The 23,017-nt window shown below is 39.4% G+C and overlaps 3 protein-coding genes across 6 annotated transcripts; 1 reads left to right on the top strand and 2 right to left on the bottom strand.

The window, feature by feature from the left end:
* Window positions 1-1,241: 1,241 nt before the first annotated feature.
* Window positions 1,242-14,474, bottom strand: LOC105227548 (serine protease Hayan). 4 transcript variants are annotated; one of them, XM_049456416.1, is made up of 9 exons: window positions 4,894-5,274; window positions 4,637-4,753; window positions 4,422-4,575; window positions 4,010-4,359; window positions 3,799-3,943; window positions 3,696-3,721; window positions 3,353-3,627; window positions 1,831-2,014; window positions 1,242-1,734 (listed from the first exon to the last, which is right to left on the bottom strand). In XM_049456416.1, exons 2-9 carry the CDS (start codon window positions 4,728-4,730, stop codon window positions 1,403-1,405), a joined length of 1,560 nt encoding a protein of 519 aa, XP_049312373.1. In that variant the 5' UTR covers window positions 4,731-4,753; window positions 4,894-5,274; the 3' UTR covers window positions 1,242-1,402. The 4 variants fall into 4 exon arrangements, with proteins under 4 accessions (XP_049312373.1, XP_049312372.1, XP_049312375.1 ...); XM_049456415.1 differs by having other exon boundaries at window positions 1,258-1,734; window positions 4,637-5,273; XM_049456418.1 differs by lacking the exons at window positions 1,831-2,014; window positions 3,353-3,627; window positions 3,696-3,721; ... (3 more) ...; window positions 4,637-4,753; window positions 4,894-5,274 and adding exons at window positions 7,612-7,795; window positions 9,914-10,188; window positions 10,248-10,273; ... (2 more) ...; window positions 10,752-10,905; window positions 10,966-14,474 and having other exon boundaries at window positions 1,273-1,734.
* A 145-nt stretch (window positions 14,475-14,619) lies between these two features.
* Window positions 14,620-18,663, bottom strand: LOC105226970 (serine protease persephone). Its single transcript, XM_011206114.4, has 7 exons — window positions 18,219-18,663; window positions 16,081-16,234; window positions 15,837-16,007; window positions 15,732-15,775; window positions 15,388-15,662; window positions 15,145-15,328; window positions 14,620-15,075 (listed from the first exon to the last, which is right to left on the bottom strand). Exons 1-7 carry the CDS (start codon window positions 18,298-18,300, stop codon window positions 14,753-14,755), a joined length of 1,233 nt encoding a protein of 410 aa, XP_011204416.3. The 5' UTR covers window positions 18,301-18,663; the 3' UTR covers window positions 14,620-14,752.
* Window positions 18,664-21,970: 3,307 nt separating this feature from the next.
* On the top strand, window positions 21,971-22,615 carry LOC105226968 (uncharacterized). The gene is made up of 2 exons (XM_011206112.3): window positions 21,971-22,158; window positions 22,228-22,615. The coding sequence occupies exons 1-2, from the start codon at window positions 22,020-22,022 to the stop codon at window positions 22,524-22,526; spliced, it is 438 nt and encodes a 145-aa protein (XP_011204414.2). The 5' UTR covers window positions 21,971-22,019; the 3' UTR covers window positions 22,527-22,615.
* Window positions 22,616-23,017: the final 402 nt, after the last annotated feature.

Below are 23,017 nucleotides of genomic sequence, written 5' to 3'. Positions count from 1 at the left end.
GTGAAATTACTTCGAGTTCTATTGAATATTTTGAGAATAAGCGACAGTCCAATTCGGCTGGAATATTGATGATTCTTAGAAAGAAATTCAAGGGAAACCACATTACAGTAGTCGAAAAAGTCTTTCATGGATCGAATGTCGCAGAAGGCAAAACACTTTGGACTATAATGACTGCAGAGCTAGATCTTACAAGACTATTTCTTAGTATAATCTTTTTTAAAGTAACTATTTTATGTATGTTTATCAAAATACCTGGCTGTCTCCGGATTGAAAAGCCACTAACCAGATCGATCATGTTACGATTGACGGAAGACACATCTCCAGTGTTCTTGACGTGCGTCCGCTCCGAGGACCTATCATCGACTCGGACCACTATCTTGTTGCAGCCAAGATTCGCATCCGCGTACCCGACGTACGTCAACAAACACAATTAAGGTTCGACGTCGAGAAGCTGCAATCACAACAGATAGCTGAACGACTTTCTACTTGACTTGCACTCCTATTCTCTGTGAGAGCACTCGTCAACAACTCGGTATAACGGCAATTTAAACTCCTTACATATGTACAGCTGCAACCGAAACCAATGATTTTCGAAAAATACAAAAGAGCAACTGCTACGATGAGAAAGTGCCGTGTCGCTGCGGAGAGAAAACAGACTACCTACCTTGCAACGTTATGGTCGACCGAAACACATGCGGAAAGTGGTAAATACCGAGAGTTGAAGAGAAAAGCGAGACGCATTTGCAGACAGAAAAATAGAGAGAACGTAGTGCGTGAGTATGAAAAGCTTGACAAGCTGGCCGACAGAGGTAACGCTCGAAAATTATATGAAAAAATGCGGCGACTAACAAAAGGTTTCAAGACCAGAGTAGAACGCACAGAGATGTTCTAGTAACCGATGCCCAAAGCATACTAAAATTATGGAGGGAACACTTCTCCAGCCTGCTGAATGGCAGTGAAAGAATAACGCCAGGAGAAGGCGAACCCGATTCCCCAATCGATGACGATGGAGCTTACGTTCCAGCGCCCGACCACGAAGACGTTCGAGTTGCAATTACCCGTTTGAAAAGTGAAAATAGAATCGACACACACCACCTCTTGGTCGATTTCAAAGCTGCTTTTGACAGCACAAAAAGCAGCTGCCTTTATGCCGCGATGACTGAATTTGGTATCCCCGCAAATCTAATACGGCTGTGTAAACTGACGTTGAGCAACACCAAAATCTCCATCTTTAATAACTCCTTAGCTTCGTGTAATTTACTGTTATAATTCTCATATATTTTCTTTTTATTCCACAAACACTTAAAATAGTTCTAGTTATTTTAATTTTCAAGTTACTTAGTCTTATTTAGTAAATATGTCTATTAATTAATGATATATACTGAGTAAATATGCACTAACTTTAGTGCCCTTCATGCGGCCAGACATTGGCTTCAATGAAATCCAAAAACTTTGACACTCTGGTATACACACCCGGTAAGGTGCCGCCACATGCTTCTGAACCAAAGGAAACGATCCCGACGACTCTGTACGTATTTTTAGCCGCATTTTCACTTAGAAGTAAAGGGCCACCGGAGTCACCGCGACACGAATCCTTTCCGTACGCAAGGGCACAGAGTTGTGTATCGTCAATGCCATGTTTTAGAGCACGTCCAATTGCAGATGCATAACTTTCATTACATTGTGAAAGCGATAATTTATTCACTTGTACCGCTAATAAATGTTCTGAGGTCTCTATAACCAAAGCAAACAAATTAAAAAAATATATAAAATAAATATTAAAAATGTCACTGAAAGTGAAATTACATGTGTTAGGGCTTTATAACATACTTCTATTCTCAGTAATTCCCCATCCAGCCGTAGTTAGTTCAGTGCCATCAGGTAACTCGGTTTGATCAGTATGCAGGCATGTCGGATAAACGGTTAGACTGTAATTGACCGGTTTAGCCAATTCAATCAATGCAATGTCGAAATACTTTGAAAAGCTTGAATATTGCTCATGTTCAATCGTTCTCTGTCGAGGAAATTCAAATGAAAAAACAAATTGTCAATAAAAAAGTTTCGCATGCAAAGGTTTCGACCGTTCAGTGTGTAGTAAGCTATAGTAGTCCCTTAACGGCGGTTCCGAGAAAGGTGCAGCTTCTTAAAGAGAAAAGGCTGTGTGCAAAATTTCAGATGTCTCAACCTACAGGGTTTGTCCGGAAAGTAATAGAACTGACTAACGAATGAGCTCGTCAGGTCTCTCCGAACATCTGGAGAGTCAGAACAAATATTTTCCCGCGATGTGTTTCCGTGAGTGGTGCAAGCCGAAAATGCAGCGTTTGTTAGAGCAGAGGTTTAAGAGCGATTAAATTCTGTGTGAAACACGGTAAATCTGCGACAGAGACGTTTAATATAATCCAACAGGCTTACCCAAATGTTGCTTTAGCAAAAAGTGGTGTGTTTCGGTGGCACCAGGCCTTTTTGGAGGGCCGGAAAAAGATCGCTGATGAAGACCGTGCTGTGAGACCTGCGACTTCGTAAACACCAACCATGTGACCCGTGTGCGCCATGTTTTGAACTCAGACCGGCGACCAAGTATTCGTTTAATTGCCCAGATGTTAAATTTATAAAAATCTGTGGTTAACGACATTGTGACGGAGCACTTGAATTTGCGCAAGGTATGCGCCAAGATGGTCCCAAAACAGCTCACTGACGACCAGCAATTGCGGCGAGTGGAAGTGTGCCAAGAAAATTTGAACATGTGCGAAAGTGACCCCCAATTTTTGAATAACGTAAACACAGGTGACTAGTCATGGATCTTGGAGTATGCTGCTTCAAAATGCTGATGAAAGGCAAACATTTTAAGACGACATAGGGAATCCCAACAGCAATGACCTCTGATCTCAAGGCTATTTCGGGGAATGCCTTCCGTGACGCCTTCAATGCTTAGAAATCGCGCTAGCAACGCTGCAACAACGCAAAAGGTGCCTATTTTTTAAAGAGTTGTAACGACTGGTTCAACACATTTTTTTAAATCGACTCCGACATCTTACTACTTTCCGTACAAATCCTGTATATACAGGCATACGGACATGGAAACGGATCCAAGTAGGCCAACATTTGAAAGAGATAATCTTCAAAAAATAAATACCAAATAAAGTTCTTTCGAATGATAATTAAGATTCCCCATTATATTTGAAGTTTCTTTGTTTTTTTTTTAAAGGTAGGGTACATGGAAATTGATCACGCTTTATGTCTAATTGTAAGGGTCTTATGGTCCAGTTTATAGAAGTTTTAGGCGGCACAAGTCTCCAAGTGAGACAATTCTTAGGATCGACCTAACCTAACCTAACATTTGTATATTACTCACCTTAATATCTATATCTTGCCGATAGCCTGCTTCTCCAGGATCATTTATATTAGCAACACCCAAAATTACTTTTTTGGCTTTACCTTCCCTTACTATGACACAATGCGCTGCTGTTAACACGAAACGCTCATGAATCAATGTGCCACCACAGATATAATCCGGGCGGTCATAAGAAATGTGAGCCATAAAAGGATATTCCGTGGCGGACACTTTATGGCCACCGACAACATGTTCCCCTTGATATGGCCCCAAACGGCGTTCAATGGCTCGACAAGCTAAAGAATACTCGTATTAGTATTATTGGTTGGCAGAAGCCGAGCAAACTCGTTTCTTCAATACTCACCACGAACAGCTGGTCGCTCAATATTGCTGCGAATACAATTAATGGCTCAATTACAAATTGAAGTCATACAAGAATCTTTCTTTACAAACACTTAAATACTTACGGACAACAAATTAAATCTTCTTGATCGCAATATGCCACATCCATATCATTTAAACGCATATCGGCCAAGCTAGCGGCTAAATGTCTGCACTGTATTTTTGTCTTGCATGTGCCATTATAGTGTCTCGTCTCACATGGTGAATTAGCTTAAATGTCATAAGTATGAGAAGAAATGAGCAAAGCTCTGCGATTTGGCTAAAAAGTAGAATTACCTCTCACGTTATCTGCCGCGGAAATGTCAATCTCTTGCATTCGTCGTCCAACCTTTCCAGCGGGTACTCGATCGTCTTCGCTACCTTTTGCGCTGCCCTCGGCTTTACCTTGAATTGGTATGTTTCCATTAAATAATTTGATTAGTCTTTCATTTGCATTCCCGATCGGCATTTTTATTCCCTCGTTTTCGTTCACAGCCACAATCGGTTCAAAATTTTTTTTGAATATGCTATCAAGAAAATTGTTTTCCTCGTTTGTATTGTCTCCAACCCGGTGAGACTTTGCACGAGTTTCGGTCGGCTTAAATTCTTCTAAAATGTTGAGGACTGGACTTTGCAGTGTTGGTAAACTTGCATAGCGAAGTGAAATATGTAAGTATTTTACTGGCATAAAAGACGACTTAGTACTTACGGACAACAAATTATTTCTTCCTTCATCGAAAAACCACAATGACCAATTTGCTCTCGCCTCAAACCCAAGGTATGCGCCAAGGCCGGTAAGTTAGCACATTTTGTGGCGCTCAAGCATGCCCCGTTGTAACCCGCAAAATCACAGAAATCACCCTCTAAATTACAACACCCTTTTAGTATGCCTTGAATAACTCACCGAATTGTGCTCTTACTCACCGTCGTATTGTTTCGCAGCACTGAGAGCGCTCAGTATGAGAAAGATAAACAACCGAGTGTGCTCTTTAAGCTTATTTGCCGGTATTCTGCGCATTTTGCTTGGAAATCAAATTTTTCCTATAAGAAAGTTCCAAAGCAATTTATCATAAAAGTGGGTGGTGACACAGTCTAGTATGCACTTTTCTACGTTGCCTCGATTCTTCTTATGTATTTATGTAGAGCTCGAATGCGTGGAACTCTTTGATATTTGCATTTACCCAGTTTTGTTGACTTATTTCACTTATTTTCACTACACTTTGATTATCTTGAGTGCAAGCGTGCAACACTACCGCTATTTATATAGCCCCAGCTTTCCCGTGTCTGCTGTTTGAGCGCTTGCAAAACAACCTTCAAGTCCGCTATAATTCGCACGTGTGATCGTCGTTTCGTTCACTCAACAACTGAAACATTCAGCTTCAGCTTGTTGAGTTTTATTGCGAGAAAATTTGGTTTGAACACATATCGTTGCTGATAATAGCATAAGCATATTTTAAGAATCCCTTATTGAAGGAAAACAATCACCAAGGTCAATGTACCATATGAAAAAAGTTTGTGGTCGCACTCTGAGTGCTTCAAACAAGACTTCACAGAAATACACAACCCGACTGTTAGTAGTTTCCTCTTAAGTACCATACCATAAATTATCAAACTGAAAATTCGCTGAAATCAAATTCTTCCAAATATTCGGTCTGATTCATTTTATTGTGCAAATATACATAGACTTTCCCGACTGGTATGATGATGCACTACACTGCAAATAAATACGAGGTTTGCTCTAAAAGTATAACACATTTTGTGTTTCTTAAGAAAGTGTTTATTTATTCATGAATATCTATTTTGTTCCCTTCAAAGTAATCATCCTCAGATATAGGGAACTGCTGCCAGCATTTTTCCAATTATCACAGCACTTAAAGAAGTAATTTTTCTGATTCCCGATCCTTCGACGCAGTTTTATATCCTCAATCGTAGCGTAGCGTAGTACTTTCTTGGACCTCTTCAGTTTTGGGAACAAGAAAGTCACAGTGGTCAGGCCTGTGAAATACGGCGAGACCTCATGACACACGCCTCCTTTGCAATCGAAGAAAACTGTTAGCAAAACCCACAAATTCGACCAATTGAAAAGTGAGTGAAATTACTTTGAGTTCTATTGAATATTTTGAGAATAAGCGACAGTCCAATCCAGCTGGAATATTGATGATTCTTAGAAAGAAATTCAAGGGAAACCATGTGACAGTAGTCGAAGAAGTCTTTCATGGATCGAATGTCGCAGAAGGCAAAACACTTTGGACTATAATGACTGCAGAGCTAGATCTTACTAGACTATTTCTTAGTATAATCTTTTTTAAAGTAACTATTTTATGTATGTTCATCAAGATACCTGGCTGTCTCCGGATTGAAAAGCCACTAACCAGATCGATCATGTTGCGATTGACGGAAGACACATCTCCAGTGTTTTAGATGTGCGTGCGCTCCGAGGACCTATCATCGACTCGGACCACTATCTTGTTGCAGCCAAGATTCGCATCCGCGTACCCGACGTACGTCAACAAACACAAGGAAGGTTCGACATCGAGAAGCAGCAATCACAACAGATAGCCGAACGACTTTCTACTTGACTTGCACTCTTACTCTCTGAGAGCACTCGTCAACAACTCCGTATAACGGCAATTTAAACTCCTTACATACGTACAGCTGCAACCGAAACCAATGATTTTCGAAAAATACAAAAGAGCAACTGCTACGATGAGGAGTGCCGTGTCGCAGCGGAGAGAAAACAGACTACCTACCTTGCAACGTTATGGTCGACCACAACACATGCGGAAAGGGGTAAATACCGAGAGTTGAAGAGGGAAGCGAGACGCATTTGCAGACAGAAAAACAGAGAGAACGTAGTGCGTGAGTATGAAGAGCTTGACAAGTTGGCCGACAGGGATAACGCTCGAAAATTCTACGAAAAAATGCGGCGACCAACAGAAGATTTCAAGACCAGAGTAGAACGCCCAGAGATGATCTAGTAACCGATGCCCAAAGCATACTAAAATTATGGAGGGAACACTTCAGCAGCCTGCTGAATGGCAGTAAAAGCATAACGCCAGGAGAAGGCGAACCCGATTCCCCAATCGATGACGATGGAGCATATGTTCCAGCGCCCGATCATGAAGACGTTCGAGTTGCAATTACCCGTTTGAAAAGTGAAAATAGAATCGACACACACCACCTCTTGGTCGATTTCAAAGCTACTTTTGACAGCACAAAAAGCAGCTGCCTTTATGCCGCGATGACTGAATTTGGTATCCCCGCAAATCTAATACGGCTGTGTAAACTGACGTTGAGCGACACCAAAAACTCCATCTTTAATAATTCATTAGCTTCGTGTATTTTATTATTAAAATTTTCATAGATTTTTTTTTATTCCACAAACAATTAAAATAGTTCTAGTTACTTTTATTTTCAAGTTACTTAGTTATAATTATTTCTATTAATTAATGATATATACTGTGTAAATACGATTGCCGTCCATGCGGCCAGACATTGGCTTCAACGAAATCCAAAAACTTTGACACTCTGGTATACACACCCGGTAAGGTGCCGCCACATACTTTTGAACCAAAGGAAACGATCCCGACGACTCTGTACGTATTTTTAGCCGCATTTTCACTTAGAAGTAAAGGGCCACCGGAGTCACCGCCACACGAATCCTTTCCGTACGCAAGGGCACAGAGTTGTGTATCGTCAATACCATGTTTTATAGCACGTCCAATTGCATATGCATAACGTTCATTACATTGTGAAAGCGATAATTTATTCACTTGTACCGCTAATAAATGTTCTGAGGTCTCTATAACCAAAGCAAACAAATTAAAAAACATATATAAAATAAATATTAAAAATGTCACTGAAAGTGAAATCACATTTGTTAGGGCTTTATAACATACTTCTATTCTCAGTAATTCCCCATCCAGCCGTAGTTAGTTCAGTGCCATCAGGTAACTCGGTTTGATCAGTATGCAGGCATGTCGGATAAACGGTTAGACTGTAATTGACCGGTTTAGCCAATTCAATCAATGCAATGTCGAAATACTCTGAAAAGCTTGAATATTGCTCATGTTCAATCGTTCTCTGTCGAGGAAATTCAAATGAAAAAACAAATTGTCAATAAAAAAGTTTCGCATGCAAAGGTTTCGATCGTTGAGTGTGTAGTAAGCTATAGTAGTCCCTTAACGGCGGTTCGGAAAGGTGCAGCTTCTCAAAGAAAAAAGGCTGTGTGCAAAATTTCAGATTTCCCAAATACTGAGCAACTTGTACTCCTACAAGGTTTGCCCGCAAAGTAATAGGACTGATTTTCTTCCGCCGCGACTGTACTTCGGAGCGTACGCGCACCGACTGGATTCGGCAGAGGGCGTTCCTAGGTAACGAACAAGCGGCTGGTCAGGTGTCTCCGAACACCTGGAGAGTCAGGATAAATATTTTCGAGCGACGTGTATCTGTGAGTGGTGCAAGCCAAAAATGCAGCCGAAAATGCAGACAAAAATGCAGAGCAGAGGTTCGCAGTTAAATTCTATGTGAAGCTCGGTAAATCTGCGACTAAGATGTTGTTTGATATGATCATGCAGGCTTAACCAGATGTTGCTTTAGCAAAAAGTGGTCCGGCCAGGGCTTTTTGGAGGGCCGGGAAAAATTCGCTGATGAAGACCGTGCTGGAAGACCTGCGACTTCGACAAATATCGACAATGTGACCCGTGTGTGCGATGTTCGTCCAGGTCCAGGTGTCCAGGTGTTAGATTTATAAAAATCTGTGCTTCAGGACATTGTATTGGAGCACTTGAATTTACGCAAAGTGTGCGCGATGATGTTCCCAAAACTGCTCACTGACGACCAGCAATTGCGGCGAGTGGAAGTGTGCCAAGAAATTTTGAACAAGTGTGAAACTGACCCCCAATTTTTGAATAACGTAAACACAGGCGACGAGTCATGAATCTTGGAGTATGCTGCCTTAAAATGCTGATGAAAGGCAAACATTTTGAGACGATATAGGGAATCCAAGCAGTATTCACCTTGGATATCAAGGCTATTTCAGAGATTTCCTTCCGTGACGCCTTCAATGGATTCAAGGAGCCTACTTTTTTAAAGAATTGCAACGACTGGTTCAATAATTTTTTTTTTAAATGGACTCCGTCTTATTACTTTCCCGACAAATCCTGTATATACAAGTACAGCCATACGGACATGGAAACGGATCCAAGTAGATTCCCTTTTTTCAATAGCTTTTCTTTGGTCAACATAATCGGATCACAGAGCATACAATTCCCCAACACCATCACCCATTTTGAGACTAAGCATTCGTTATTGCATAACATTCGACCGAAAAGACAACGTTCAGCACGCAGTAAAGACAAAATAGCAACACGAAGACCGGGGGGAGTCGATTCGGCACCGTTCGCAACATTTTGGACTGACATATGGAATGACTTAGCGCATGTTACGTAGAGATTTTAAATTGAATGCGACATCGCTTCGCTCTTTGGCATCTTAAAAAGTTCCAAGAAGAGCCGACTTTTTCCAGCCGGTGGAATTGTCGGTCCATATTTCATCCAAAATGTTGCCGGTAAGAACCTAACCATCAATGACGACCGTTATCGCACCATGATAACTGACCATTTGATGTCTGAAATTGAATCTCGTGATATCGGCAACATTTGGTTTCAACAAAACGGAGACACTTCCTACACATCGCTACACTCATTGGATTTATTGAGAGCTCACCTCGATGAGCAGATAATTTCACGTTTTGAGCCGGTCGATTGGCTACCAAGATCGTGTGTTATCACACAGTTAGACTTTTTCCTGTGGGTATATGTAAAGTCTAAGGTCTATGCGGACAATTCCGCTTCGATTCAGGCCTTGAAGCAAAACCTCACGCGTGTCGGTCGCCCGTTAACAGTCGAAATGCTCTAAGAAGTCATTGAAAATTGGACCAACTGAGACGTAGCCGCGGCCAACATTTGAAAGAGATAATCTTCAAAAAATAAATACCAAATAAAGTTCTTTCGAATGATAATAAACATTCCCCATTATATTTGGATACTTGATACGTCGAAAGTGATCACATTTTATGGTCCAGTTTGGAGTTTCAGGCACCACAGCAGACTGCCATTTTAAACCGCTCGAGTGAGATCTTTCTTACGATCGACCTAACCTAACCTAACATAATTTTGTCTAATTAAGTATATAACTCACCTTAATATCTATATCTTGCCGATAGCGTGCTTCTTTAGGATCATTTATATTAGCAACACCCAAAATTACTTTTTTGGCTTTACCTTCCCTTACTATGACACAATGCGCTGCTGTTAACACGAAACGCTCATGAATCAATGTGCCACCACAGATATAATCCGGGCGATCATAAGAAATGTGAGCCATAAAAGGATATTCCGTGGCGAACACTTTATGGCCACCGGTGACATGTCCCCCTTGATATGGCCCTAAATTGCGTTCAATGGCTCGACAAGCTAAAGAATATTAGTATTTTTATTTATAACGCAAGCAAATTCCTTTCTTCAATACTCACCACGAACAGCTGGTCGCTCAATATTGCTGCGAATACAATTAATGGCTCAATTACAAATTGAAGTCATACAAGAATCTTTCTTTACAAACACTTAAATACTTACGGACAACAAATTAAATCTTCTTGATCGCAATATGCCACATCCATATCATTTAAACGCATATCGGCCAAGCTAGCGGCTAAATGTCTGCACTGTATTTTTGTCTTGCATGTGCCATTATAGTGTCTCGTCTCACATGGTGAATTAGCTTAAATGTCATAAGTATGAGAAGAAATGAGCAAAGCTCTGCGATTTGGCTAAAAAGTAGAATTACCTCTCACGTAATTTGGCGCGGAAATGTCAATCTCTTGCATTCGTCGTCCAACCTGTCCAGCGGGTACTCGATCGTCTTCGCTACCTTTTGTGCTGCCCTCGGCTTTACCTTGAAGCGGTAATGGTAAACTTGCATAGCGAAGTGAAATATGTAAGTATTTTACTGGCATAAAAGACGACTTAGTACTTACGGACAACAAATTATTTCTTCCTTCATCGAAAAACCACAATGACCAATTTGCTCTCGCCTCAAACCCAAGGTATGCGCCAAGGCCGGTAAGTTAGCACATTTTGTGGCGCTCAAGCATATCCCGTTGTAACCCGTAAAATCACAGAAATCACCCTCTAAATTACAACACCCTTTAGTATGCCTCGAATAACTCACCGAATTGTACTCTTACTCACCGTCGTATTGTTTCGCAGCACTGAGAGCGCTCAGTATGAGAAAGATAAACAACCGAGTGTGCTCTTTAAGCTTATTTGCCGGTATTCTGTGCATTTTGCTTGGAAATCTAATGTTGCCTATAAGAAAGTTGCAAAGCAATTTATCATAAAAGTGGGTGGTGCCACAGTCTAGTATGCACTTTTCTACGTTGTCTCGATTCCACTTATGTATTTATATAGAGCTCGAATGCGTGGAACTCTTTGATATTTGCATTTACCCAGTTTATTTCACTTATTTTCACTACTCTTTCACTATCTTGAGTGCAAGCGTGCAACACTACCGTTATTTATATAGCCCCAGCTTTCCCGTGTCTGCTGTTTGAGCGCTTGCAAAACAACCTTCAAGTCCGCTATAATTCGCACGTGTGATCGTCGTTTTGTTCACTCAACAACTGAAACATTCAGCTTCAGCATGTTGAGTTTTATTGCGAGAAAATTTGGTTTGAACACATATCGTTGCTGATAATAGCATAAGCATATTTTAAGAATCCCTTATTGAAGGAAAACAATCACCAAGGTCAATGTACCATATGAAAAAAGTTTGTGGTCGCACTCTGAGTGCTTCAAACAAGACTTCACAGAAATACACAACCCGACTGTTAGTAGTTTCCTCTGAAGTACCATACCATAAATTATCAAACTGAAAATTCGCTGAAATCAAATTCTTCCAAATATTCGGTCTGATTCATTTTATTGTGCAAATATACATAGACTTTCCCGACTGGTATAATGGACTGCACTGCACTGTAAATAAATACGAGGTTTGCTCTAAAAGTATAACACATTTTGTGTTTCTTAAGAAAGTGTTTATTTATTCATGAATATCTATTTTGTTCCCTTCAAAGTAATCTTCCTCAGATATAGGGAACTGCTGCCAGCATTTTTCCAATTATCACAGCACTTAAAGAAGTAATTTTTTCTGATTCCCGATCCTTCGACGCAGTTTTATATCCTCAATCGTAGCGAAGCGTAGTACTTTCTTGGACATCTTCAGTTTTGGGAACAAGAAAGTCATTGTGGTCAGATCTGTGAAATACGGCTCACAAACAATAATCCCTTTGGCAAGACCTCATTTATCATACATCGAAGAAAACTGCTAGCAAAATCCACAAATTCGACCAGGCTTGGTGTGCTTTTTTCCGTCTTAGGTTATGCGACGCTCCCACGGGGACGATTGTGTTTTGATTTCCACGTCATAACCATAAACCAATGATTCGTCACCAGTTTATGTACGTCTGAAGCGGATCTGGGTAGTCGCGGACTGAGTCCAACATCTCCTGAGCAATGTCAACGCAACGCAACAAATAACTAAACATCTGTCAAAAAATAACTAAACATTCAAAACATTAAAGTCTGCCTCTGTAATTCTTATCACTCGCTTATTTTCACAGAAAGCGCTTGCGAAATAAATCTTTGAATGATTTCTTGTTCATTCCTTCTTTCTTCCTAGTAAATCAAACGATAACACAAACCGCAGCCAAATGTGTATTTCACGAACTGACCGATATATTCGGTATAAGTTCAGCTGTAGCAAGTTCTCATATTCGGCATCTAATGGCGGAAATATAGATCGATTTTAACCATTTTTTGATGCGACATAATAGAAAAATAATTTGTGTTAAATCATATTCAAATATCTTCATTGTAGCTCAATATATCTATTGTAGAAGGAAAGAATTTGTGCAATTCATTAAAAAAGCTGATCCATTTCGAGGTTCCCTACTTTTTTAAAGAAAAAAACACAGAAACTTTTAATTTAGTGGGGAATGTTTAATATCATTCAAAAGAGCTTCCTTTGGCATTTACATATTTTTTTGAAGATTATCGCTCTCACATGTTGTCCATGGTTATGTCTCAGATGGTCCATCCGTTGAGTCCAATTTTCGATGACTGCTTCGAGCATTGCGATTAGTAACTGGCGAATGACGCGCGTGATGCTTTGTTCCAAAGCCTGAATCGAAGCGAGATTGTCCACATGGACTTTAGTCTTTACATACCTTCATAGGAAAAAGTCTTACGGTATTACATCACACGGATTTGATGGCCAATTGACCGACCCAAAACGTGAAATTATCTGCTCACTGACTTATTCTTTCAATAAATCCTTTGACTGAAGCAATGTATAGGAAGTGGCGCCATCCTATTGAAACCAAATGTCGCCGAGATCACGAGCTTTAACTTCTTCAGGCATCAAATAGTCGGTTATCTTGACACGATGATTCCACCGGCCTACAAGTCACACCAAACTCTTGGTTTTTCTGAATGAAATGACAGCTTTTGAACCTTTGCTTGTTGCTCTTTGCCCCAATTGAGAAATTCTTGCTTGTTTACATAACCAATGAGCCAGAAATGGGCCTCATCGCTGAACAAAGTATGGATCGTATACGTCAAATCTTCTTGGAACTTTTCAAGAGCCCATAGAGCGAAGCGATGTCGCTTGGGAAGATCGAGCGGTTTCAGTTCTTGAACAAGCTGTTTTTTGTATACTTTCAATTTAAGATCTCGATGTAAGATGTGTCAAGTCGTTCCATACGTCAGTCCGAGTTGTTGCGAACGGCGCCGAATCAACTCTCCACAGTCTTCTTGTTTATTCTCAAATACGGCTGCTATACTTTCCTCACTATACGTTGAACGAAGCGACCCATCTCTTGATGTTTGGCGAGTCATCAAAGATGTTTGAGGTCTAGCGTTGTCCTGATGGAAGACGAAGGCCTTTCTGTTCAGTTCTGGCCGTTTTTTTCAATTGCTTGCTTCAATCACATCAGTTGTTGACAGTAAAATGTGAAATCAATCGTTCTACCGGGGTGGGGCAGCTCATAGATAGATGATTCTTTTCCAATCCCACCAAACGCTCAGCATAACCTTTCGAGTCGTCAATCCTGGCCTTGTGACCATTTGTTGAGCTTCACCACGCTTGGATCATGCTTTTTTTCAACACAATATTGTCGTATTTGATCTTCTGTTTCAATTCGCTTCAGAAATGGTTCGTTTTCATTTCGTTTCAGCAAAAAATCGCAGATGTTAATTCGGTACATTAAATTTTTCTCAGACAATTCACGTGGTACCCAAACATCGAGCTTCTTTTTGTAGCCAGCCTTTTTTAAATGGTTCAAAACCGTTTAATGATGAATGCTAAGTTCCTTAGTTATGCAATGGCTGCTTATATGACAGTCCTGGTCAATCTTTTCCATAATTTCATCGACTTTTTCAACGATAGGTCGACCAGAGCGAAGTGCATTTTTCACATCGAAGTTTTCAGAACGGAAACGTGCGAACCGTTATTGTGCTACACGAACTGTTACAGCATCGTCTCCGTAAACTTCACAAATTTTATGTTTTTTTTTGGTTAAATGCAGCTTAAAATCTCTCCTTTCCAACACTATATGGTATGACATAATGTGATTGGTATCACTGGGAATATACCACCGCAACGATATTTATTGACAAAATACGAAAAAACTTTTTCGACTACCCAATATTATGCGCCAATTGAGCGTGATTCCAAGCAATAATACAACAACGCAAAACGAGAAAAGATTCGGAAAAAGTAAGAAAATATTAAGCTTTCGTTTTCGACTAATAATAATCGTTTATAAAACTAAATGTATGTTCTACTAAATTTTTTCTATAAATTAAGCAAATCATTTTTAAAACTACCGAAGAATCCTAAATTTTTACTGATAATAACATAAAAACGTATCTAAATATATAATATATATAATACAGTTTTGTTACATGGCCACAGCAATCAGCCATCCGGCCATACAACGGCTTCGATAAAATCTAAATATTCCGACACTCTAGTGTACACACCCGGCAACGCCGAACCACACTCATAGCCGAATGAAACTATGCCAACGACACGGTAATTATTATAATGTTTATCTTTGACAAAATGTATCGGACCACCAGAGTCACCCTGGCAAGCATCGCTATACGGTGAAATGGCACAGAGCTGTGTGTCAACGATGCCGCGGTTGAGACGAATATCCTTGATATCAGCGTAACCTTGATCGCATAATAAACCGGGTATATACGTCAAATTGGCCGCTAACAAACGATCGGAGGACTCTAAAAATATAAAAATAACAAATAAAGTGAAAGAAAGCAATAGAAGAAGACTGCATTCAGACAACGTACTTTTATTTTCGGTATTGCCAAAACCAGTTACAATTAGATCAATATCATAGGGCAGCTCCATTTGGTCGGTGTGTAGACAGGTGGGATATACGCCTTGGCTAAACTCGGCATCTCTGGCCAATTCAATCAAAGCAATATCATCGTAAAAGCTAAACTCACTGTAGTTTTGCGGTAAATAGGTTTGCTAATTACAAAAAAAATATTAGTAGAAACCACAGTGAAGAGATAATTATATAAACTTACATTAATATTTATATCCTGTCGATACTCCAGTTGAGTTTTATCATTAAAGTCACTTACGCCCAACACAACCTTGATTGGTTTTCCTTGTTTGTTTCGCACGCAATGCGCAGCGGTGAGCACGAAACGTTTATCGATTAAGACGCCACCACACCGCAATCTATCCAAGTCGAATATAATTCTCGCCATGTGCGGATACTCGCCAAAATTGGTCTCGGTTCCGTTAAGTACATGCGGTTGCAGACTGGGCATTAGATTTTTTTCGATTTCTTTGCATGCTGAAATGTTTTACAGAATATTTTTTAATATTTATTGAATTTTATGTATCGCTTTTCTGCTATACTCACCACGATCAGCTGGGCGTTCCGATGCACGCAAACTTGTGCCATTCCTACAAAGAACAAAAAGTATAATTTATATACGACCACTAAATGGCTATAATTTGTAAAAACCTCTTCATTGGCGGTCGTTCCAATCCACCCATTGCTTCCCGCATTAACTCTTTAATTCGCCGCTTACTTTCCTCGGGCGAAAGCCCCTTCAGCGAATCGCGTATGGATTTTGAAGATATCGTGGTGAATTCCGTCGATTTAGTGGTTGTTGTTCTAAAACTCACTTCATTTCTATTAAATAAAGTGACGCATGTTCGATACAACAAAATAAAATTGGTTAAAGTTGTTCGGAAAAACTACTTACGGACAACAAATGAGCTCTTCCCAAACCGTGAATCCACAAGTCGCCACGAAAGTGCTATTGAGGCCCATCGCTGTCATTGCATCCTTTAAATGTGGACAATTTCGCGCTGTGTAGCACACCCCTCTATAATCGTCGGTTTCACAGGGATCATTTTCTTTAATGAAAATACAGCTTGGATTAAGAAATGAATTAGGCGAACGAAAAAAATATGTGATAAAATTATGGAACAAAACCGTGTATAGGAGACTGAAGCACTGGTTAATTTTTAGTAAGACCAATATTCCAAAATGCCATCAATTAAATACGTGGAGAAGTAGTCGAAATCGTCTACCAAATTATTGACAATGAAACTAATGTTTCACTACTTGGGTAAGAGAAACTTCAAGTAACATTATCAGGTTTGAATATATATGTAGTATCGAATCTATTACGAGCTGAGCTATTCAGAATAGTCGGTAAGAGGTTTAAGGATTCTTAAAAAATTTAGTGGCGAAACTATTGAAAAGTATTTTTGATATAGACTTCGCCATGGCTTTGGCCACCAATTAGTTTGTTATACCCTGAACAGGGTACTAAGCTTTTGGGATATCGAGAGACTGAAATTTTGCAACCGTACCTTTTTCACCAAGAAGCTGTCATACAAACCGAACGATTGGAATTAAGTGCTTCTATGAAAATTTTTTCATTTGACGAGATATCTTTACCAAACTCGGCGTGGGTTATTTTCCAAGACAACGACGCAATCTCCGAAGAACTTGTTCAGATCGGATCAAAGTTTTTATAAGAAATTTTTAAGATTTGTGAAGAGTATTATAGCTTCAGTTCGGTATTATAGCTTCGGTGCCATCGAAGTGTTTTTCTTGTTTTAATTCCAATTTATGGTTGTCATAATTAATTGAACGTCTAGTGGAAACATTTTAATCCACAGGCACAGTATAAAATATTCCCGTGCCAGTGAGATAAAGAAATGCCCGCAGTGTCGAAAATATTGCTGCCGCTTGCGCATCAATTGAGGAAAACCCAAATCAGTCTCTCACATGATCATCAAAACCGGCATGTTATAGTGAATGGGAATCGCAACCGCTCAATGATAACCGAATATTTTTGGCCCGAATGCGATGGCATGGACTTGAGCAATAAGTGGTTTCAGCAAGACGGCGGAACAAGCCACACAGCGAATTTCACAATAGAGTCAGTCGTGCGATTTGACGCTATTAGACTATTGATAATTTATGAGCGATTTATCGGTTGTTTTGATCTACTAGTACATTGCTTTACCGGATTCCAGAGAATGAGTTTTATGTGATTTTTCGATAACACATATCGCCAGCCTGCTGAAAGGCAATGAAACCATCGATGGCGATAGAGCAGACGTTCGATTGCCGGACCAAGAAGAAAACCGAATAACTTTTAAAGCAGCATAAACCAGTGTCTTTATAGAATATGGTCGGACGAAAACATGACCGACGATTGGAATTTAAGTGTGCTCTGTTCAATCCACAAAAAGGGAGATCGCACTATCTACGCCAACTACCGTGGGATATACCTTCTCAACATCGCATATAAGGTTCTATTGAGCGTACTGTGCGAAAAACTGAAGTCCGCTGTCAACAAACTGATTGAATTAAGAGACAGCGGCTACGCTGGCTAGATCATGTCGTGCGAATGCATGTAAACACTCCAGCTCTGAGAGTATTCGACGCAGTAGCTTACCGTGAAAGCAGAGGAAGGGAAAGACCTTCACACCGTTGCAAACACCAGGTGGCGAAGGTCTGGGTACACTTAAAATTTTCAATTTGTGTCAAACAGCACAGAGCAAGAACGACTGACGCGCTTTTGTAAACTCGGCTATAACCGCATAAGCGTCGTTAATGCCCATAAAGAAGAACATATGCCAAGCAGAGACTTTCTGGTTCGGTCATGAACTGACTAAGGCTAATTCGAAAAAATCACATATTCTTAAAGTTGCCACTATAACTTCCAAACAAACGATTATTTGATCCGAAAACTGCTCCCCCAATCAGAGTTCGTTTTCATTCACGTAAGATTTTGGCTCTAAATTTTCGAGTCGCTGACATAGCCGAGACAGGCTAAATAATTGTTAAATAAGGTTTTACATCTCCGAAAACATAACTTACCTTCCTGATCTGCCGCGCCACGCCTCGAAGAAGCAAATAGAACAATTAACACGAAGCAAATTCGCCTTGATGTCGCAAGCATTTTAATTGTAAACAACACTCGGTTGCATTCGGTATTTAAAAAAGTATAAAAACTGTATTTTATGTTTTCTTTTTATGAAGTATATATATTTTTGTTATTAATAAATTTATGGCGAAATTAAACAAAGTAAATTTCACGTTACACTCATATATTTCTATTTTTAGCTGATTCTTCTATATATTATTTTTTTGGTTCAGTTATTATTAGAAAAAAAGTCACAGAATTCATGCAATCCTTTTGCTGTCAAGCCATTTAAATTATTGTAATAAAAACTTTGCGAGTTTTTGCAAAAACACTTGATCCGTAAAATGCCCGATCTAACCAAACGGTCGCTTTAGTTTCGCACAACTGAATATTCCATCTCATCTCATCTCACCTTATTGCATTGCGATAAGAATATTTCAGTTGAACAATATTTCCGCGAAACAGTTATTTATAAACAAGACTGCAATTTATATTGTTCCGTGAAACATATAAGTACATATATGGTTGTGAGTGATCTCTATGATACATGTAATCTGAACATGAGCATGCTTTTAAGTGTAAAAATTGAAAGAGGTGATAATGAGATCTCTCAGTCAGCGCAACATTTTGGCGCAATAATATTGAAATGCATGTACTTCTGTGTATGCAGCCACGCGATTGCATTTCCAAGAACTTCGAACTCCGGCTTTTAATAAAACTATTTTTAGTTCCTTTGCTTTGTCCGGCTTTTCCTTGGAAGCTTTTTTGGTCTAAAAGTGCTTTAGAACAATGGCACTGACTAAGGAGAGGAATTTCCCGACTTTTATCAATTTCAACGGCTTCCAATTAGGTGTTTGAATAATTTTCAGGCTCCGTGTATGAAGGTACAATGATACCGGATGTCATAAAATGAAAGCCTAAATAAATTAAAAGTATTTAAAATGGCCTGCAAGGTAAAAGCGCACACGCATAAGTTAAACCAACTGAGTCTTATTCTCTAAGAGCCAGTCAAATACCATCATCCGATGCCATAACAATTCGTTGAAGTGCAAACAAGAAGCTTCATGGCTTGTAGCATAATTACTTACGTACTTTCCAGCTTAGAAACGTCACTATTCTAGCTAGAAAAACATCACTATTCTAGCTACTAGCACGAACCAGAAATTACACTCAACTAAAAGTTGCATAATTTTAATTTCATTCATCTTGTGTGGCGCTCTGACCGCTTATTTCTGTTGAAAGTCACTGCGGTGATGAATTAAATATAACGGGTGTTTTATTAGGCGTGTGGTTTCCAATGAGGCAAAACTGTTTTCAACATCGTTCTTTGTGACAGTTACTTGATTTATACTCAGTTTGGTTAGTCATATCAAAATGAGTAGACCTACTTCGGAGCAATGTTGATCCATGGATCGATTACGCACATTTACCCTTCTATGGAAGAGTTCTATAACAGCATCTCTCAGATCTCTCTCTCTCTCTCTCTTACTCTCTCTTTTACAGCGTTAAAGTTACAGCTGAGCCAGAGAACATAAAACAGTGAGAAGTTCCAGGTTCAACAGCGAACACTTGTTAAATTTTAACTGGGAACTCACCTCACAACGATGGATTGGAGCCGTGAGGGAAATACAAAAAGAAGCTACCAACGCTGAGATGACACCATATTTTTCCCGTAAATTGAACAGCAGCATTTCGAAATCCGTTCAAATTGCTTTGATTAAAAAGATATTTGAAATATTCGGAGAGGTTACAACGTATTTCCAAGTTTCGAGACCGAAACGTAGCACTGTTTTAACTCAATTCTTGGCAAAAAAAAAATGTGCAGCTTTATGAGAAAAGGTGGGTACAAAGATATGATGCCGTTGTTCAATTCACAGGCCCTCTTCCAGAAATCGTTCATGCACTGACAAAAATAAGCGAATGGAAGAATAGAACGACTGCAGTAAAAACGTTGAATCTGGTCACTGTACAGTGCAACTTCGAGCTTATTGTGGGAATTCTCTGTCTCAGTGATGGTTTGTCACAGACGCAGCCACTTAATTCGTTTCCCGAGAAACACACTCAATCGAGCTTTGGAAAGCATCAAAAGTCATAACAACATTGGTTGCAACACTGAACACACGAAGAGTGCATGCTAATCATCACTTTGATAATTTTTTTTTATGCTACACAGATGGCTGAAAAATTAGAAGTTGAAGTGAAAAAACCCAGAACTTGCGGTCGTCAGAATCAACGAAACAATCAGCCATCTCAAAGTTATGAAGAGAGGGTTTCTGCATACATTCCACTCGTTGACACGCTCGTACAAGATTTAAAAACGCGGTTTTCTGATGAAATTCTTCAAAGTTTCATTTTGAGTCAGCTCTGGATCCGCCCCTGGTTCCATGTCATTCAGCCAATGAACGCCGAAATGACGCTTCGAAAGGTTATGCTGAGTGGGGATTGTAAAGGGCTGCTCCAGCCTATTAGAACGATTGATTCTACATTTTACTTTCAACAGCTGATGATATTGAAGCAAACAATCGAAGAATAGGCCAGAGGTGATCAACAGAAAGGTCTTCGTCTTCCATTAGGACAACACAGGACCATACACATCTTTGATTAGTCGGCAAAAATGCGAAAGCTTGGGTAGGAAGTTTTGATGCATCCATCATATCGCCATGACCGTGCGCCATCAGACTACCATTTGTTTCGGTCAATACGGAACTATCTTCATGTAGTGAAGTTGGCTTCACGAGAAGCCTGTGAACTTTACTTGTCGCAGTTTTTCGCCGAGAAAGCAGAAAAGTTTTACACTGATGGAATATTGTCTGTAGCGGTAAAATGGCAAGAAGCGGTCGACCAAAATGGTACATAATTGGTCCATTAAAGTTCATTATAAATATAAAAAAATAAGTTAAAGTTTGATTAGAAACACGAAAAGACTTTTCGACTACCAAAAAAATTTTATTTTTTTTAAGAAACCACCCTTTATTAATAATTTCTAAAAGTTAAAACTTCCTTAAAACACTCTCAACACTGAAGACTATTCGAAAATTATTTCCATAATATTTTTCGATAATTTATTACTTTCTCCGAGCATGTCTCGAACCCACTACTCACTGAGAGGGTCGCTCACTCTCTCTAACTCTGTCTCTCATTCACTGCAGTACGTCATCTAATACATATATGAGATACAGCTTGCATTTTTCTATATTGATATTTATCACTAGTCACTTGTCATGCTGATTGAAATGTGAGATTATATACTCTGAAAGTGCAGTATTAACCGCGCCATATTACTGAAAGAGCAAATTATTTTTAAAAGTATACAAAGTGAGTGTTTTGTATTTTGATGACGAAATATATGGCTTAACTTCACAGACGCAGTTAAAAGATTAAGCAATGCTCTCTACGCTCTCCGAGTACAAAATCTCCAGTTGTTTATGTTTCAATCCAACTTATTTTAAAATTTTTGCCAGAATATGAGACTAGGTGTGTTTCTGTTTAATATAGTTACTACGAAACCAACCCTCGTAATTAGTCGATACAAATTGTTGTTATTCTATTAGAAATAAGTAGATAAGTATGTTTTATCAGAAATGAAATTTACAAACGGTGCCGCGGAAGGCCGTTACAATGTAAACAACGACACAGTTTTACAAGAAATCAGTTATGTTCGTGTAAATGATGCTCATATATAAGAAATCGTAAAATAGAATATACAGTTAGTGCAACATCGATTTGCGGAAATATTAGAACACACTTCTTCAAAGATGAGCGTTACTTTCAACTTCTTCATCGTCGCTATATTGGCCCTTACAGCAACGTCTTTAAGTGCTTCGGAGCGCGAACCGTTAAGCTCATCGGATGCCACGACCGTCGAACATTTCATATTGGGTAGCACCGTTGATGGTATAATTTATAAATAAAAATAAATTTTTAGTTTGCCATTAAAACTATTTTCCATAATTCATCCATTAGGTGCTGTACCGATTTACCAATTTCAAGAGACCGTTACACCCAACATTGACCAAAATGAAATAATCGTTAATATACAATATCCGAAATCAACTGATGACACTGCGGTTAGCGATTCAACAGACGCTGGCGATCAACTTATTACGAAAGTCAGTTTGTATCTGGAGGGCGATGCGGGCTTTACATCTCAAGCGTACGCTACGGCGGGCGGCATAGGCGAACGAAGTATTACAGTACAGGTGGTCGCCACTAACACAGAGACACTACGCTATATTGTGATTATTGATGGCTTGAAAGCTTAACTGGAAAAATTAAAAACTAAAATATTTGTAAAAAACGAAGTTATTTTTACAAAATTTAATAAAAAGGTGATCGCGCTGTTTGAGTTAAATGTTGTTCAAATAATATTCGAAATTTAAGGTGAAGCTAAGGGTAAGGAATATTCAAATTTAATTGGAAAACCCTTAGCTGCCAATAAGGTAGACCAACCATTAAGCTTATAAACCATAATCAAAAGGACCTAGAGCTTGTAATCTCTATCCAGTAAAGAGCTTCACAGTGATCGAGCCCTTTTTTGGCTAGCTTATGAAGTTCAGTGCTGCGTCGAATACTTTCAGAGCTCGAGTGTTTTTTTCCATCCGGACAACATGACCTAGCCAGCGTAGCCGCTGTCTTTTAATTTTATATCTCGTACAGCTCATCGTTCCATCGAATGCGATTTTCGCCGTGGCCAACGCTCAAAGAACCATAAATCTTTCTCAGAACCTTTCTCGCGAAAACTCGCCACGTCAGT

This window comes from Bactrocera dorsalis, chromosome 4 (assembly GCF_023373825.1).
Source record: "Bactrocera dorsalis isolate Fly_Bdor chromosome 4, ASM2337382v1, whole genome shotgun sequence".
NCBI lineage: Eukaryota > Metazoa > Arthropoda > Insecta > Diptera > Tephritidae > Bactrocera > Bactrocera dorsalis.
Note: the sequence above shows the minus strand (reverse complement) of the source record. Positions and strands in the feature narration are given on the sequence as shown.